Raw genomic sequence first — 16,241 nt, 5'->3', positions numbered from 1 at the left:
AGGAGAAGGAGCAGGGAAAAGTTGCCTTGAGACTTAGCTCTGATGAGGTCATTGGCCACTTTAGTAAGGGCTGTTTCAGTGGCGTGGGCAGCTCTAAAACCAGACTGGAGGGGGTCAAGGAGGGAGTTGGTGCTTAGGTAATGGGTGAGTCTTTTGTAGACAAGGCGTTCAAGAAGTTTGGAGACATATGGGAGAAGGGAGATAGGGCGGTAGTTGGAGGGTAGGGAGGGGTCCAGTGAGGGTTTCTTTAGGATAGGGAGAATTATGGCATGTTTACAGGCTGAGGGGTATTTACCAGTAGAAAGGGAGAGGTTAAATAGTTCGGTTAGGGCAGGGGCCAGGGTGGAGGAATGGTGCCAATAATGCCGTCCTTGCTCCGTCTCAGGGCCCACCGCCTCCTCCTCCCAGTACCCATCTCTAGATGACAGTTAACAATGCCATCCACACTACTCAGGGCCCACCGCCTACTCTACCTGCTATTAATGCTGCTGCCTGCCCACTGTCCAGTACCCAGCTCTAGATGCCAGGCTAGACTCAAGCTCAACAGGATTTTCTTTCCCCACTGATTCCACCAAGCCCCGTTTCCTTTCATGTGCTTTCACTTGATAGCAGGCCCTGGGACGGAGTGTGGAAGGCATTAGTAACTGGCATCTAGAGCTGGGTGTAGTGCATCTTTAATGACACTCCGAAGTTTGTAATCTGTAATTTGTGATTGAATGTAGAAGGCCACGTCTTCTGCTTCATCCATCGGTACCACGCTTTATGGGACTGAATTTCTGTGTATGTTACCCCGGAACTGTGAAGTGGGACAGCAGTCCCTCTGTATAAGTTGGGGGGATGAGATGGGAAACACCGGTATATTTAATAGGAACCGATAGGTCACGGATGACCACATTGAGCCATGAAGTTATTGAGCTCAGCAGACGTCCCGGGACTTCTCCACAATGTGGCTGTTCTGGGAGACTCCATTCAAAGATCCATCAACAAGGATCTTGTGAAAATACTCCAGAATGATGAGTTTCGGACTCAGAAGTAGCTGAAAGGGAAGGGTGAGATGTCATTTGCAAACGACACGTTGGGGAATCTCTGGGTGAAATGCACAATGCCATAATTTACCGCCAAGTGTGTCATTAAAGAACTGACCACCAACTTGTACAGTTCTATTTCCTGACCAGTGTTTCTTCGAAGTACATAGAGAGCGTGCTAGCCGACTTCCAACATGGACCTCAGCCCGACGTTGTCATCATCAAGTCGAGTATATAGGATGTTATCAGGTATCATGTGCAATCACTACAAATGTACAAAACCAACCTGGACCACCTGTTTGTTCGGCTCATCGAGGTGCTGAGCCCCAAATGTCTGATTGACTTGCACTTCCACTTACACTTCAAGCTGCGCTCCAGGGTTAAAGATGCCACCCACTCGAATCAGCTGGCTCATCGGAAGTATACCTGCATCCTGATGGCTCATATTGATTAATCCTGGGGCGTGCAGCAGGAACAGCAGGCAGAGGAGGTGGTGGGCTCTTAGAAGGAGCGTGAACAGCATTGGTAACTGAATGAATGAATGAACGAGATTCCAATCTGTCCCTACCGAGATTGGAATCTCGTTCATTCATGTCTCCAATAGCTACAGCTTCGACACTGTCCATATAGGTGATGGCCTCAACCTCTAATGCCGTCCTTGCTCCTTCTCAGGGCCCACTGCCTCCTCCGCATGCTGTAACTGATGCCACCTGCCCAGTACCCAGCTCTGGATGCCAGTTACCAATGCTTTCCACGATCCGTCTCAGGGCCCGCCGCCTCCTCCTCCTGCTGTTGCCACCTGTCAGTACTCAATTCATAAATATGGCATTACAGCCATCTAGGTGGCATTGATGATGCACTACACCCAGCTCTAGAAGCCAGTTAACAATGCGGTCCCCGCTCCGTCTCAGTGCCCACCGCCTCCTCTTAATGCTGCTGCCACCTGTCACTTGTAACTTATAACAGAGCTGTGTAGCTGGCTAATTTTTGGACTGAAAGACCCCCCTCAGAGACCTCTGCCTGTATTCTGAAGCCTGTGTGAGGCTTGTAACAGAGTGGTGAAACCTGGTGGCTAATTTTTGGACCAGAGGAACCCCCTCATGTCCCTCTCTGCCTCTACTAGGAGACCGTGTAAAATCCGGCATGTTCCCTTGACCTCCACATAAAATGGCCTTGCCAGCAACAGAAAAAAGACTTCCTTATTTTTTTTTTTACTTGTACAGTGTTGTGCAGAGCTGGGGGAGTCTTGACATGTCTTTTTAAATGTATTTATAGGCTGTAGAAGCTCTCCACCGTCCCAAAAAACAACCCAAATTTTTCCCCTATTGACTTTAATGGAGTTCGAATTCGACGTTCGATCACCCGAATAATTATGCATTATTTGACCAATTAGCAGTCGAATCGAATAGTGGGCTATTCGACCAACACTACATCTCACTAAGCAGGCTATCCAAAATACACTAGACAACTATAATGCAATCCTCTACCCTTTGGGAGGCCCATAAGGCAGTAATTAGAGGCCATTGCATCTCAGAATCTACCAAACCTCAGAAAGATAAGCTTCTCCAGCGAGCACAAATCACGAAATCCTTACACAAAGAGAAACAATTACTATATGCAACTGCCACGGTAACATGTCTTAAACAGGTTACAGACCATGTCACTGTTCATAACTCACAACAAGGGTATTTACACTCCCTAAATACACGCATTTGTACATATTACTCCAAATGCTCCCACCCAGCCTTGAAGAAGTCTGAGGTAGATGCATTATTCGGGAAATATCTGGGAAGGAGATCTCAGCCACATAGCCAAGGATTTACCACAACCTAAAGCCTCAAAGTCTGATGGTTTTTCATACTCCTATTAGAAGACATATGTCCCCCATATGACGACCTTGTTCAACTGTTTTTTTGGAAGGGCCCTAATCTCGAACCCCATGCTCCATTCCTATATTTCTGTATTCCCTAAACCAGGCAAAGACCCACAAAACACCACCGGTTACCAACCCATTGCTTTGCTGAACACTGATTTAAAAATTACTAGGATACTAGCTACCTGTTTCACTACATATCCACCTAATATAATTGCTAAAGACCAGGACTGCTTTAGCTCAGCTCACCCAGGCTGGGGACAACAGAAGACACACTATAGAACTTATAGTCACCCTGAATAAGATATAGAAAACTAGTAATTAAAAAACTTTCCCTGCTCATATTTGGGCTCCGTATAGAGCCTCTAGCGGCCACCATACGCAAACATCCTGATCTTACAGGTTCCCATTAAGACTAAACATTTCACAATAACACTTTACACTGATGACATCATTTTAACTTTCACCAACCCCCAAGTGACCTTACCCAATCTTCATAAGGTGTTGGATGAGTATGGCACCCTCTCTGGTTATAAAATCAACTCTACTAAAACAGAAGCCCTTCTGGTTAATATACCTGAGGAACTGTCAGGACATTTTCCATCACATCTTCAATCACAGTACCTCATCATTGGAAAACTGAATCCTTGAAATATTTGGCCATACACTTGACCCCAACTTATAGTACTCTGTAAAGGCACAATTATATACCCCTTCTTAGGGGAACCATAGGATTGCTTAATAAATGGAAGTACCTACCAATCTCCTTTTTTGGGCGAATGTCCCAGATTAGGATGTCCATTCTGGCGAAATTCCTTTACCTATTCTCCACTCTACTGGTAACAGTTCCTCTTAAAACGCTTAAGGGATTGCAGGCGGCAATTTAGATTTTATTTGGGGATACAAAAGGCAAAGACTTCCGAGAAGTGTGCTATGTACATTGCAAAGTAAGGGGGACTTGGAGTCCCAGACTTTGCTAAGTATAACTGCTCTTAACATCTTAGACTTTTAGCATCCTGGTCAACCTTGCAATCCTTTAACCGTTGGATGGAACTGGAAAAACTATGGATGGCCCCCATCAATCCTAACTCCATGTTATAGATCTCTTCTACTCCCTGAAACCACACTGTTAACTCCCATGCTCCCATTCTTTCCTCCTGTATCACGGTCTGTATTAGTCTGTCATTTGCAATCCCTATTTAATGTACAGTGCTGCGTAATATGTTGGCGCTATATAAATCCTGTTTAATAATAATAATAATAATAATAATAATAAAATGCTATTCACTAGGCATTTCTGGCTACATTGGAAGCCTAGGTTTAAATTGATATCTAGTCCCTTCTTGCTTACCTCTTTTCTTTATACAACTGACATGCCAGATAGTTCTACCCACAACATGGCCCACCCTTGGCATGACCATCGCCTCTTGTACTATGGGCATATCGCCGACCCCTGCACACGCAGACTTTTGACATTCCAGGAGATTTACCATAAATATGAGGGCATTAAGGCGTCACTCTATAGCTATTAGCAAATTAGACATAATGCCAAGGCCTTTATGAAGGGCTGAATTTTTTCACCCCCTACATCCTTTGAAAAAAATTTGTGCTAATGGACATGCACAGAGGGGAATGATTACAGGCATTTATCAGGTACAAATAGGATAGAATCCCGGGAAGAGACCTTCCAGAGGACTTGTGGAGGGTCATTTGGCAACAAGCTCAAAAGAGTTCCCTTTCTACAGTCTATGAGAAAAATACCTATAAGATCCTCATGCTTTGGTACATATAGGATCTTCCCCCTGACAAGTTGCAACGCTCCAGGGAAGTAGGAACTATGCACCATATTTTTTGGAGTTGCTCCCACATAGTCCCCTACTTGCAAATGGTAAACAACCTTCTTGAGGAGGTGTTTGAAGTATTCATACCACTGGATTTGCTAATTATGCTAATTTGCAAATTTATGGAACTCTCTAAACTTAGCAAATGTTTAATGGCAAACATACTTACTGCGGCCAGATGTCTAATAGCTAGTCATTGGAAAGCAACCTCACCTCCCAAATCATTCTTTCTAATGGCACACATATTACCCTTAGCCCTAAAAAAAAATGTTTGCGCTGTTAAATTTTTTTAAACATTTATGTGCGTTAAGAAAAACGCATATTTTAAAATCACTAATTTCTTTCCTGTTTGCCAAGACCCCCCCCCCCCCCCCCCCCGCCCATCCTATATCTCCCCTTCATTTCTCTTTTCTCTCTTTTTATCTCTTTTCATTCTGTTTCCAGGTGGAGTTAACTATTTGTGAATCAATGTATGCTGTATTACCATGGTAATTGCTACCCATGTTCATGGTTTATTTCTTTTGTCTCACCTGGCTAGTATGGGAAATTTGCGATTTATAGCTTCAGTACTGTTGTTCTGAATAATAATTCATAAAATTTTCTGAAAGAATAATTAATTTATTTACAACAGTTATATGTTTTACATGCTGAATGTCATACTTATTGTGCTGTGGGTAATGCAACACATCTTAACCCTCATTGTAGTGAGGGTTAACTCATATAATGTAAGCAGTGTTTGTATTGCCAACAACTTTTTAAAAAGAACATCGTCAAACAAATGTAACATCTTATACGTTTGATTATGTTCTTTTTAACAAAATTGTTGGCACTTGAAACACTGCTGACACTATACGAATGTACCAGATACTAATGCACTAAAAAAAACCTTCCTAATGTACTAGATAAATGTTTTCCAATAACTACCTTGTGTTAATCAAACCTTGAGATACTGGAACAAGCTGTATCTTGTGAAAAATGTATTTAAATTGAGGGCAGGAATACAATGAATAGGTATTGTTTAATTATGTATAGAAACTACTTCTCTTGTTGTTGATGTTCAGAAATGTCTATAACAACAATGAAAAAGATTACTTATCCGATATATACTTACCTAATAATAACAATATAAAAATCCCCTAGGGTCTCGAATAATCCCCTTAAGAAACCCATATGGGCAAAACGCACCGAGAGAAACCATAAGTATATACATTTGAATTAGACCTACCATATTGCACTGTAAAACTATGTGTTGAAACCATCATGGTTTTTTTAACTTTGTATTTTATATCTTGTTTGAAATATGCTGATTTTAGTAATTTATTAAACGATTTTATATTATATCAAATCTACTTGCCGTAAAGAGCCGCTATCCGCTCCATTCCTCACCTCTCCTTCTAATTTATTCTATATTAGGTATATTTTTAGAACTAATTACAAATAAGTAATTGAAAAAAACTCTGTATGATTTCCTTTTATGCTGATGATCAGGATGAAGGCTCCAGCAGTCTGCCATCATGTGTCTGGATGAAGGCTCCAGCAGTCTGCCATCATGTGTCTATCCCATCTGCCCTGATAGCTTTCTTCCATCACCTTTATATCTTGATGAAACCTCTACTCTTGTTCCTTACTGAAATCACCAAGGTTTTCTGGAAATTGTTGCAAATGGCTTTGAAGATAGTGTACCAAATTCTATCTAGCGAGTTTTGTACTAATTCTTCATAATTTCGTGCTGTATGGTTACCCAAGAAGTTCTTGACAACAATGACTTAGCTGTGCCAGGGAGAAGCTTCAGTATCAGTCGTGTAACTTGAATCATTGAATCATTTATCAGTTACCGAATCTGGGGTCCATCAAAATATTCTGCTTTTATTCTTCAGTACTCAATCCAGGAAGAATCTACAAATGTATTTGAAGCAATCATCGTCCTTGTTCAGAGCTCTAACAAATTGGCTCATTCATCCCACATTTATGTGTAGTAGAGGGAGCATGATTTTTTTCTTTGTCAACCATTGGCTCGTTAATGATGTTCACTGCACCTTTTTTCATCTTTTCCTTTGGAGGCCATGTCACTTTTTTCTAGTGATCTTGCTTGACTCTACTATTTCACAAGCATATGAAACATGGGTATCCACTTTGCTGTCCAAGTAGGAAGCTCACCATTTTTAAATCAACACATATGGACCATTGGTGTTCATGATGGCAAAGCTTTTGTAAGACCATTTTGATATTTTCATATTCTTCTTTAAGTTTTGTTGAGTGACCAATTGAAATTGATGCATAGCAGTTGCCAATATGCAGTAAAACAGATTTCAAACCTCGAGTGGAACTGTCTATGAAAAGCCGCCAGTCTTCTGCTTGGTATTCTGGTACTCCCATATGGACTAGTAGTCTAGGCATGTTAAAACAGTACACAAAGTCTCCATCTTTGCTAAAATATGGTAAGAGTGTAAGCTCTCTTGTCCTAAAAAACGTTATTTTAAATTCTGGTTTCAGACAGTTCTTTTCTTTTAGCCTGGATGCTAAAAGTTCAGATGCTTGCTTTGACAGAATTAGGTCAAGTATTAAATTATTGAGCGCTTCTTGGGAGAACTGCTGGGAAGTGTACTGAACACTGGTATGGAAACATCAGCACCATGCGGCACAGGTCGTCATGCTGATTCCAAATCAGGGTACTCCCACTTGTTTTTCTTGTAACGATTGAAACCTTTTACATTCACAGCACAAAAATACCAATCATTGTGATGATTTTTGGGCTCCGTCATACCATAGGTACACCAAATTTCAAACTTTTCAGTTTTACGTTTTTCCACTGACGTAGACACTTGACACAAATTTTGCATACCATATGGGGAGCCCAATACTTATCTTGGTCCTCCAGTTTAATACCAAAATATGCAAGATATGCTTGTTTCACAAATTCTGTAATGTTTCTTATGTGTTTTTGCTGAGAATAGTCACCACAAATGTAGCAAAATACATTAGGGTCATTTAAACAACTTTTCCTTGAAGAACTCATATTTCTGTAAAAAAAGAAAATGTATGAATAAAAAGAAGGCAAATTAAAGTTTCATGAAACTAATGCTACGTTTATTATAAAAAATGCAAAACATGGGTGTAAATAAAGATTGATAATAATATGCTGTGTTAACATTTGTTGTTGGTAAAATCCTGACAATTCCTATTCCTGTATCACAAGAACTAGAGCCAATTCGATTGAACTGATATAATTTCTTGATTCAGCAGACCTGAAATACACTAAATATATTGGCAAGTGAAAACATTTTTTTTGTTGAGCTGTGTTATTATTGGTAGGAAATCACTAGGACAGTGTTTAGCCAGTTTTGTGAACCTTGGAAAGTATGAGGTCAGTCTGAATCCATTATACTGATTGGTTCAATTCTAACTGTGCTGTTGGTGGCTGTGGTGGTGGTGCTAGGGCGTTAGTTGGTGGTTGTGGTGCAATTACTTTTGGCATCAGAAACAGGTATCTGAAAAAACGTCAAAGTGAATCACTCCACAAGGGTAGCAAACTGTTTTGAAGTGAACATTCACATTCAACCTGCTGCACTGAAAACTTCATGAAATTGGCATGACACTTGAGGGTTGACAAAACAGCACCCGAATGGCATACTTGGACAATTCAGGCCAAACATCCAGTTTTGTGAACCAGTATAATAAAACATTTAATTAGCAGCAATGGAAAAAAATTTTTTGTATATCTGGAAATTGCTGTGATTTCACTTCGTTAGGAGTCACAGTATGAGAAACAGATGCGTTTTATCCAAATATCAATGGAAAAAATGCCAGTGTATAACTGGAAATAATTTCTATGATTTCACTTTGTTACATATTTTTTTAGCAAAAATATTACAAAAATGACTGTGTATAACTGAAAATAACTGCTGTAATATCACTTGGTTAACAGTCACAATATGAGAAAAAAAAATATTTTACTTAGCAACAATGGGAACTATCCCTATGTAGTAAAGGAAACAATTGTTTTGATTTTACATTGTTCCTATGTACATTTCCCAAAGGTACTCCCTCCCAAGAGCACTTTTCCCAAAATTATTTTTCTTTAATTTAATGAGAGCCATGCCAATGCAGCCTGTCATGGGCTATTCTAGAGCATTACCACTTTTGGTCTGAGAGCTCAAATTCCAAGCCTTGTTTCAAGGTAAAAATAGTGCCAATAAGTAATCATTAATAGTACTAATCACTAAAACCTACAAACTCAAGCTTCAATTGCATTGTTCCTATAGGGATACCACATTTCCCATGGCCTTTTTACACTGTACTTCCCCTTGCCTACCCTGTGCTGCTGGCAGATTAATAACATTGCAATCACTTTGCTACTGGAAGTTTGGTATGATATTTCATCTGCAGTTGCATATAGCTCCATCAATATAGCTTCTCTAGAGAATGAATTCAATGTGCTCTTTTAAGGTGAGAGTGTCTAGGTATGTTCCATCTTACTCCCAATTGTGCTTCTGTGATAGTCAGAACCCTGACACTATGGTACAGTTGCTGCAGTTATGCATTTTAACAAGCATTACATGTAGTCTGTATAATAAATGTATTAAAACTCAATTAAACTATGCAAATAATTTTAATAATTTTATCTTCTTTAAATTAATGTCACATATTTGTAGTATATTGCCATATGGTGTAATAAATTTTACAGACCAAAAGACAGAAAAAAACAATAAAGTAAGACTTACCTGGATTTTTCCTTGCACCCCAGTACTATCCATTCTACTAGCAACATTTACTGTGTTGCCCCAAATATCATACTGAGGGCGTCGGGCACCAATAACTCCTGCAACAACAGGTCCAACATTTATTCCTACAAAAATAAAGATAACAAAACAAAAGAAAAACAAAGTTACTAGTGGGGGCAGTTGTCTCTTCCTGTAACCTTCATAGTCCTAAATTAACTCTGTAATTTGCTAATCTATTTACCATCTCTCTATCTGCATTTAGCATTACTGCGGGGAATCAGGAATGGCTCTTACAGACATTTTCTGTAAGTTTGAAACTTTCTTTATGTAAGGATAGGTATAGATCAGTATGAATAAAAAAGAAGGCCAATATGCAAAACAATATGCCATAATTCCATAACCCATCAGTTCCATGAATTCAGTACACATAATCTGACCATCCTATAAAGATGGGCTTGCAAAATTAAGAGGTGTAATTATTCCTACTAAATACAAGGATCATCTAAAAACGGGGAAATATATAGGCAAAAAGTGAGAAATATGCCAGGGAAGCAAAGTAATGTGCCAACCACATATATCTATTCAGATTCATGAACTCGATACACATATTCTAGGAATATTAAAGCTACTGGAAGGATGAATACTAAAAGTTCACATCACCTAAACAGACTGCAGTCTTGTAACCAGAGTTACACTTATGGAATGTGATCCCTTTCTTTTCAAAACTAGTTTAAATTTGTAAATTTACAGGGAAGTATTCCAGTAAAAAAAGGGAATGAGAGGGGAAATAGAGTGAGAAAAAAGAAAGTTTCAGAAGTGTTCAAAGAAAAGTGAATGTAAGAACAACTTCCATTTAAAGTGCCATGTGTCATAACTATTGCACGGGTTAAAGCAGCGCTAAACCTCTGATACCCACTTGTCCCCATCCCCTAGCAGGATATCGCCGTCTTCTTTCCTCTCATCCCAAGATGATCTTCGGCCATTTTGATTGCCAAGACCAGTTCAGTCATTCCTAGCAAGTGCAGGGTTTGCTGGGTATTCTGGCATGTGCAGCTCAGCTTTTTGACAGATACCCAGAGCAATCAAGCAGGTAGAATGTGACTCATTGCAGAATTTACATCACTGACCCTTTCTACAATAAGTCTATCAAGATCTGGGAAGCACAGTCCAAGTGTACAATAAAGTCTGTCTAATTCTATATGAGATGCTGGGGTCTTTCTGTGGAGCTGACTAAAAAGAAGAACTACAGAATCGTGCAGAAAGTCAAGGCCAAAATCCTCATAGGTGCCACACAGATCATTTTTATTCCTTTGTAACCTGTTCTCATCTATTGATAATTGTAAGGACACCAAATGTTGATAGTGAAAGTCTTCGTTCCTTTCTGATTGCAAATTTTTCAAAATGGAAGCAGTGGGAGCTTCTCAACAACATGTGCACACACCCAGGACACAACCCCTGACTGTCAGTAGAAATGTACAGTCACACTCTGTATGTGTGGCAATGACTTTACCATCTTTTGTACCTTAATCAACCAGCAGGCAGAAGCATATAGGGAACATGATTGTGCTCATAAGATTTTAAATTCAAAACACCAGGCAAAGCTTAGCTATGAATACAGAGCCTGCTGTGGAAGGCATGTGCTGACTAAACATAAGTACAACTGTCCCATTTTAAAATATTTTATCTGATTTCAACTGAATTTCACTCTTTTGGTAAAAAAAAAGGCATTTTATGCAATAGAAAAAAAAATTAGGGAGACTGGGGACATTTTAAAGGGCTTTTAAAAGCCCTTTCGGATGTAAAATTTGTTGACAGCAGAATTATTTAATCAATAGAAAAGGTTGTGAAAAATAGCATCTCACAAGCTCACAATAGGCTGCAAACTGAACATTAAAATATACCAACAGGATAAATCTGTACATTTGATGAATGTGAAATTTTACAATCTGGGTTTGGCGAAATTGTGTGCTCATAATGCTTTTATTGCTACTTTAACTATCCCCCAGGTTTATTAAGGCTTCTTCATATTATTATGTACTAGGCTAATATTGAAATAATTGTACTGTAATCTGTCACTAATACTTTTATGTGGACAATGTAGCTTACTTACCCACTCTAAGAACAAAGTCATTGTAGGACTGATAGTTGATTTCATCAAGAACATCAAACATTTCAATTGAAAAATCTGCTAATGTGCTTAGATGAAAATAAATGGATTTTTTTGCCTGTCAAAAAAAAAAAACATACATTGGTTCAGCTTATTCTTGAATTGTGAATATATTAAGTATAAATCCTGCAGATTATTCTTAATGTGACAGATCATCATGGAGCATTCACATTTGAAAAAATTACAACAAATAATGTATATAATACTTCACTGTAACATGACAAAAAAAATCACCTTTAACTGCCATCACAGCAGCTTTAAACCTTATCCAGCCATGGACCTAAATGATGCAGCAAAACAGAACTGCGTGCAGCTGGTTAGCTCAGTATTCTTTATGTTGGCTGCCTTTCATAAGGCTGTACACTAATGTTTACTTTAGTTTCTGCTGTCACTTGCTCTATATTTGCAAAACGGCAGTAAGATTGATTTATTAGGTTGCTCATTTAGTATTTTCACCACATTGACTAAGATAAATGAAACCCTTTTAGTATAATAACCCCAGTATCTTGTCAATGTGCAATATCTAATGTGTTAATGTGCATTGTATTATGCATTTGATCTGGTAAATATACCGTTTTAGAAAACTTTTTTTAAATAAAGCATGTTCCTGGTAGTCTAAAATGGTCTAAAAACATTGTGCATTTTTGGTGAGGCACCTAAAAAATCCCCCAAAACACAACACATTGTATTGGGACTTATTGAGGACTTGCCTGAGAGCAAGTTTTAGACTGACTAAGCTGGATAAAAGCTGAGGAGAAGAGGTTGGCGGCTGTTCAGATGAGCTACAAGGGAAAGAGGGAAATCCATAATGAACTGCCCATCAGTAAGCAAAAGGCCCTGAAATCTGAACTGCTGGAGCTAGAAAAATTTATAAAAAGAAGAAACTTTTAATTAAAAGAATTAAAGGAAAAAGCGGTCTCTTTAGGGAAATGTTTGTGAATGACAAAAGGTTCAAGTAGCTGAGCAGTGCCCAAGATGGTGGGCTGTCCAGTGAACTGGATGCTGTGGAGGAGACTTCCCCTGTGACATGCCAGCAGGACACGGTGAACAATGCAGCAGGAAATGGTGGGAGATTGGAGTTCACCTAGCAAAAAGGAATCTTCTTGAGACAGGACAAGTTTGTCTTTAACATGGATGCAGAGGACTCTGTCTGCACCTACGGCAGGTGTAATGCTGGGACGGGCAAGGCAGGAGCAGCAGTTTGTACATCTGCTTAAGGACAGCAGGAATCAAGCAAGGTTTGCACTGACAAGGTGGTTGAGGTATGGTGGAGCTTTGCAAAAACTATTATTCCAGCTGCCAATACTGTTGTTTTGGCACTTATAATTGTTTTCTATAGCTTTCAATTATTGCCTCGCAGGTCTCGGCATGATTTGACATCGCTTGTGGTGAGATACCAGTAGAGAACTTGCCAGACCAAGGAATCCTAACACGGCGAATAAATTCTGTTCAGCTGTTATGGACTTTCACATGCAGGTATCTTCTTTCTGGATAAAAGATCCTACTGCTTTAAGTAGTTTTTGAAAAGCACATATCCGACATTTGAAGATAATTTTTATAATTCTTTAAGGATATCAAGCCCAGTTCACATAGTAGATTCTTATTAGAAACGGTGTCTCTGGCCATCAACCAATCTTTACACCACACCCTACGTTTCTTTAAAACTTGTTCTTCTACAGCTTATTAATCCTGTTCTTCACTGAAACACACCATAGCAAGGGCTGTTTTCTTTTATGCAAGAACACATAGAAAGGCGTATTGCAGGGAGAAATACTTGAACAGTGTTCAGGAACAACGTTCGTTGAGAAAATGACTGATCGATGTTGATCACTTTTTTTGTCTCACTCAAAGACCTTCTTTCTTCAATGTCATATCCTGCTCTACATATCATTTCCTCAACCCTTCAAACAATCACATTTATTGTCTGTACATTACTGGTCACTTATCTTTAAACAAACATATTGTTACAGCATGTACAGAATCAAGCTCTTTACAATCCATTCAAACAATCATTAATGGTTTAGTACTAGGGTAAGTTTAGGAAACCTATGCCCCCGCCCCACAGGTCAAGCAGGAAAACTGCTAAGAAATAATTAGACAAGACAGGACCTTAACTGTTAGAGCGGCAGGAGGCTAGGAGGAAAAGGAGCAGGAGGAGGAGGTCAGCAGAAACTGTCTTTCCAGCTGTAAATGAAGTTCCCCTTCAAAATAGATTTAGGACTTTATCAGATAAAGACATGGAGGAAGATATAGAATCGATGAGACATTTTATTTTTGCAGGAAATCCAGCTCAGTTCTCTGGCCGATATCCATCTGGCAAAAAGGGAGTGGAGGTGCAGACCTTCCTTCTGGTCTCTTGCAGCTGAGCCTTACAGTGGGGTTTCAGTTCTTTTTAAGACTAATAAGGTAACTTGTCAGTGAATTATTAAAGTAGAAGTGGGGTGATGTATGGTTTTAAACGCCTTTGTGGAGGGGCAGGACCGGCTCCTTATAAACATCTAAGGCCTCCCACAAAATGGGACAGAAAATGCCAATTCAACAAGATTAGTTTTAACACCAATATTAGGCCTAAAGACAGGAAAGGTTTCTAGGACAATCTGGGATGTTATAGTCTTTTTGTAACAAAGATGGTTAGACAGGCAGGTCTGGTGGATGTGCACATTAAGTCTCACCCAGATGACACAGGGTTCACATTTAGGAGAGGAACTAATGAGAGCAGGATAGTTTTTTTTTTAAAAGGAGAACTCCGCTATATTGGGCTCTGAGGTTCATGCAGTGGACCACTTTATGCTCTGTGTGACTATGAATGCTGGGTATCTGGAAACTTAATTTGCAATTGGTGAAAGATTAAAAGGTTAGACAATCCTCTGAGGATATCTTTCAGGCGCACGTTTCAGTCCTGAACCTGTGTAGCAATAAGTCTGAGTGATGGGAGCTTGTTAAAAGAAAGATTATTGGATTTTTCCGATCCTTTGGTAAAAAGAAACAATGTGATAAATATGTAAACTATCAAAGATTGTACAGAAGGCTTGGGCAAAGGAAACCCAGAGGAGATTTGACCAGCAGGCCTCTTTGATTCTGGAATAGGATGGGAATTACCACTCGCCTGAACCTTACCAGAATTGCAAATAGGGCTCAGCAGTTCAGTCTGTGAAGGATCTAATGACAACACAAGTTCCCTTGTTAAGTCCAGGGCTAGGTGTCGTTAGAACATATTATGCAGATCTCTTTGGAAGAAAGCCTCTCAATCAAGACAAGTGTTTTATAAGATCAACACCAGGTTTGGGAAAATGTCATAATCTGCTGTGGATTTGACAGGAGTAATTACAGTGGATGAGGTGTGTCATACTATAGATAAACTGACCACCAAGAAATGGATAGATGGATTGACAGCCAAATCTTATATATATTTAAAATGGTATGTAGGTATGTATTTATGTATGTTGCAATATCAATTGAAAACGCATGGGGACATTTCAACCAAACTTGCCATACATATGACTGAGACTCATGTGAGTGCACCTATCATCTTTGTTCAGCGCTGTGCTATATGTCAGAGCTATATTTTGATGAAAGGCATGGAGACATCTCAACCAAACTGCTATGCTCCACCATCAATAGGAAAGGCATCAACACATGTCAACCAAACTTGCTAGACATACAGTATGACTCAGACTAATGTGAGTGCAGCAGTCATCTTTGTGCAGCGTTGGGGGACAGTAGAGTGACAGCTCCTCAGCCCAGATACTGATGGGACTGGCTCAGTGTTCTCTGTACAGCACTGTATCAGAGCTATATAAATGTATAATATTAGTGTGAGACTGTAGGGGGACATTAGAGTGTCAGCTCCTCTTTATAGAGACTGATGGGACTGGCTCAGTGATCTCTGTACAGCACTGTGGTATATGGCAGAGCTATATAAATGTATAACAATAGTGTGTCACTGTGGGGAGACATTAGAGTGTCAGCTCCTCTGTACAGAGACTGATGGGACTGGCTCAGTGATCTCTGCACAGCACTATGCTATATGTCAGAGCTATATAAATATATAATAATAGTGTGTGACTGTGGGGGGACAATAAAGTGTCAGCTCCTCTGTACAGAGACTGATGGGTCTATCTCAGTGTTCTGTGTATAGCACTGCGGTGTATGTTAGAGCTATATAAATGTATAATAAAAGTGTGTGACTGTGGGGGGAATTAGAGTGTCAGCTCCTCTGTACAGAGACTAATGGGTCTAGCTCAGTGTTTCATTGTATAGCACTATGGTATATGTCAGAGCTATACAGGGAGGTGGCCAGAACCCCAGGATGCAGGAGTGTCAGAGGTTGAGGTGCGGACCCCACTGACAGGAGTGGCCCTTTAAATTGTGGTATTGGTAATGGCCACTTTAATTGCTTTACCCAGAATTCTCAGGGATGTTGGACAAGCCCAGAAGAGATAAATGCTGAGGAGTACAGGGGGGAGGAGGCCAGTGTGACCTGATCTGATGAGGCAGCAGTAACTGAGCATGTGAGCTGCAGCCAGATTGTGTGGTCCCCTTCAATTTATTCGGTGTTTGGGCAGCCGTTGCCTGCAATAGCACGAGTGGTTCCTGAAAGACTCAGCTACTGTG

At 39.8% G+C, this 16,241-nt stretch overlaps 1 protein-coding gene across 4 annotated transcripts in view; it reads right to left on the bottom strand.

Annotated features, from left to right (window-relative positions):
• Positions 1-16,241, bottom strand: part of ADCY1 (adenylate cyclase 1) — a 496,503-nt gene that overhangs the window by 140,129 nt on the left and 340,133 nt on the right. For all 4 annotated transcript variants that reach the window (XM_072412078.1, XM_072412075.1, XM_072412077.1 and 1 more), the window contains 2 exons: positions 11,571-11,685; positions 9,461-9,585 (listed from right to left, as the gene is read on the bottom strand). In XM_072412078.1, coding sequence (XP_072268179.1) covers positions 9,461-9,585; positions 11,571-11,685 — 240 coding nt within the window. The remainder of the gene's footprint in view (positions 1-9,460; positions 9,586-11,570; positions 11,686-16,241) is intronic.

The sequence above is a fragment of the Pyxicephalus adspersus genome, chromosome 5, assembly GCF_032062135.1.
Source record: "Pyxicephalus adspersus chromosome 5, UCB_Pads_2.0, whole genome shotgun sequence".
Classification (NCBI taxonomy): domain Eukaryota; kingdom Metazoa; phylum Chordata; class Amphibia; order Anura; family Pyxicephalidae; genus Pyxicephalus; species Pyxicephalus adspersus.
The sequence above is the reverse complement of the archived record's forward strand: the minus strand, read 5'-3'. Positions and strand labels throughout refer to the sequence as shown.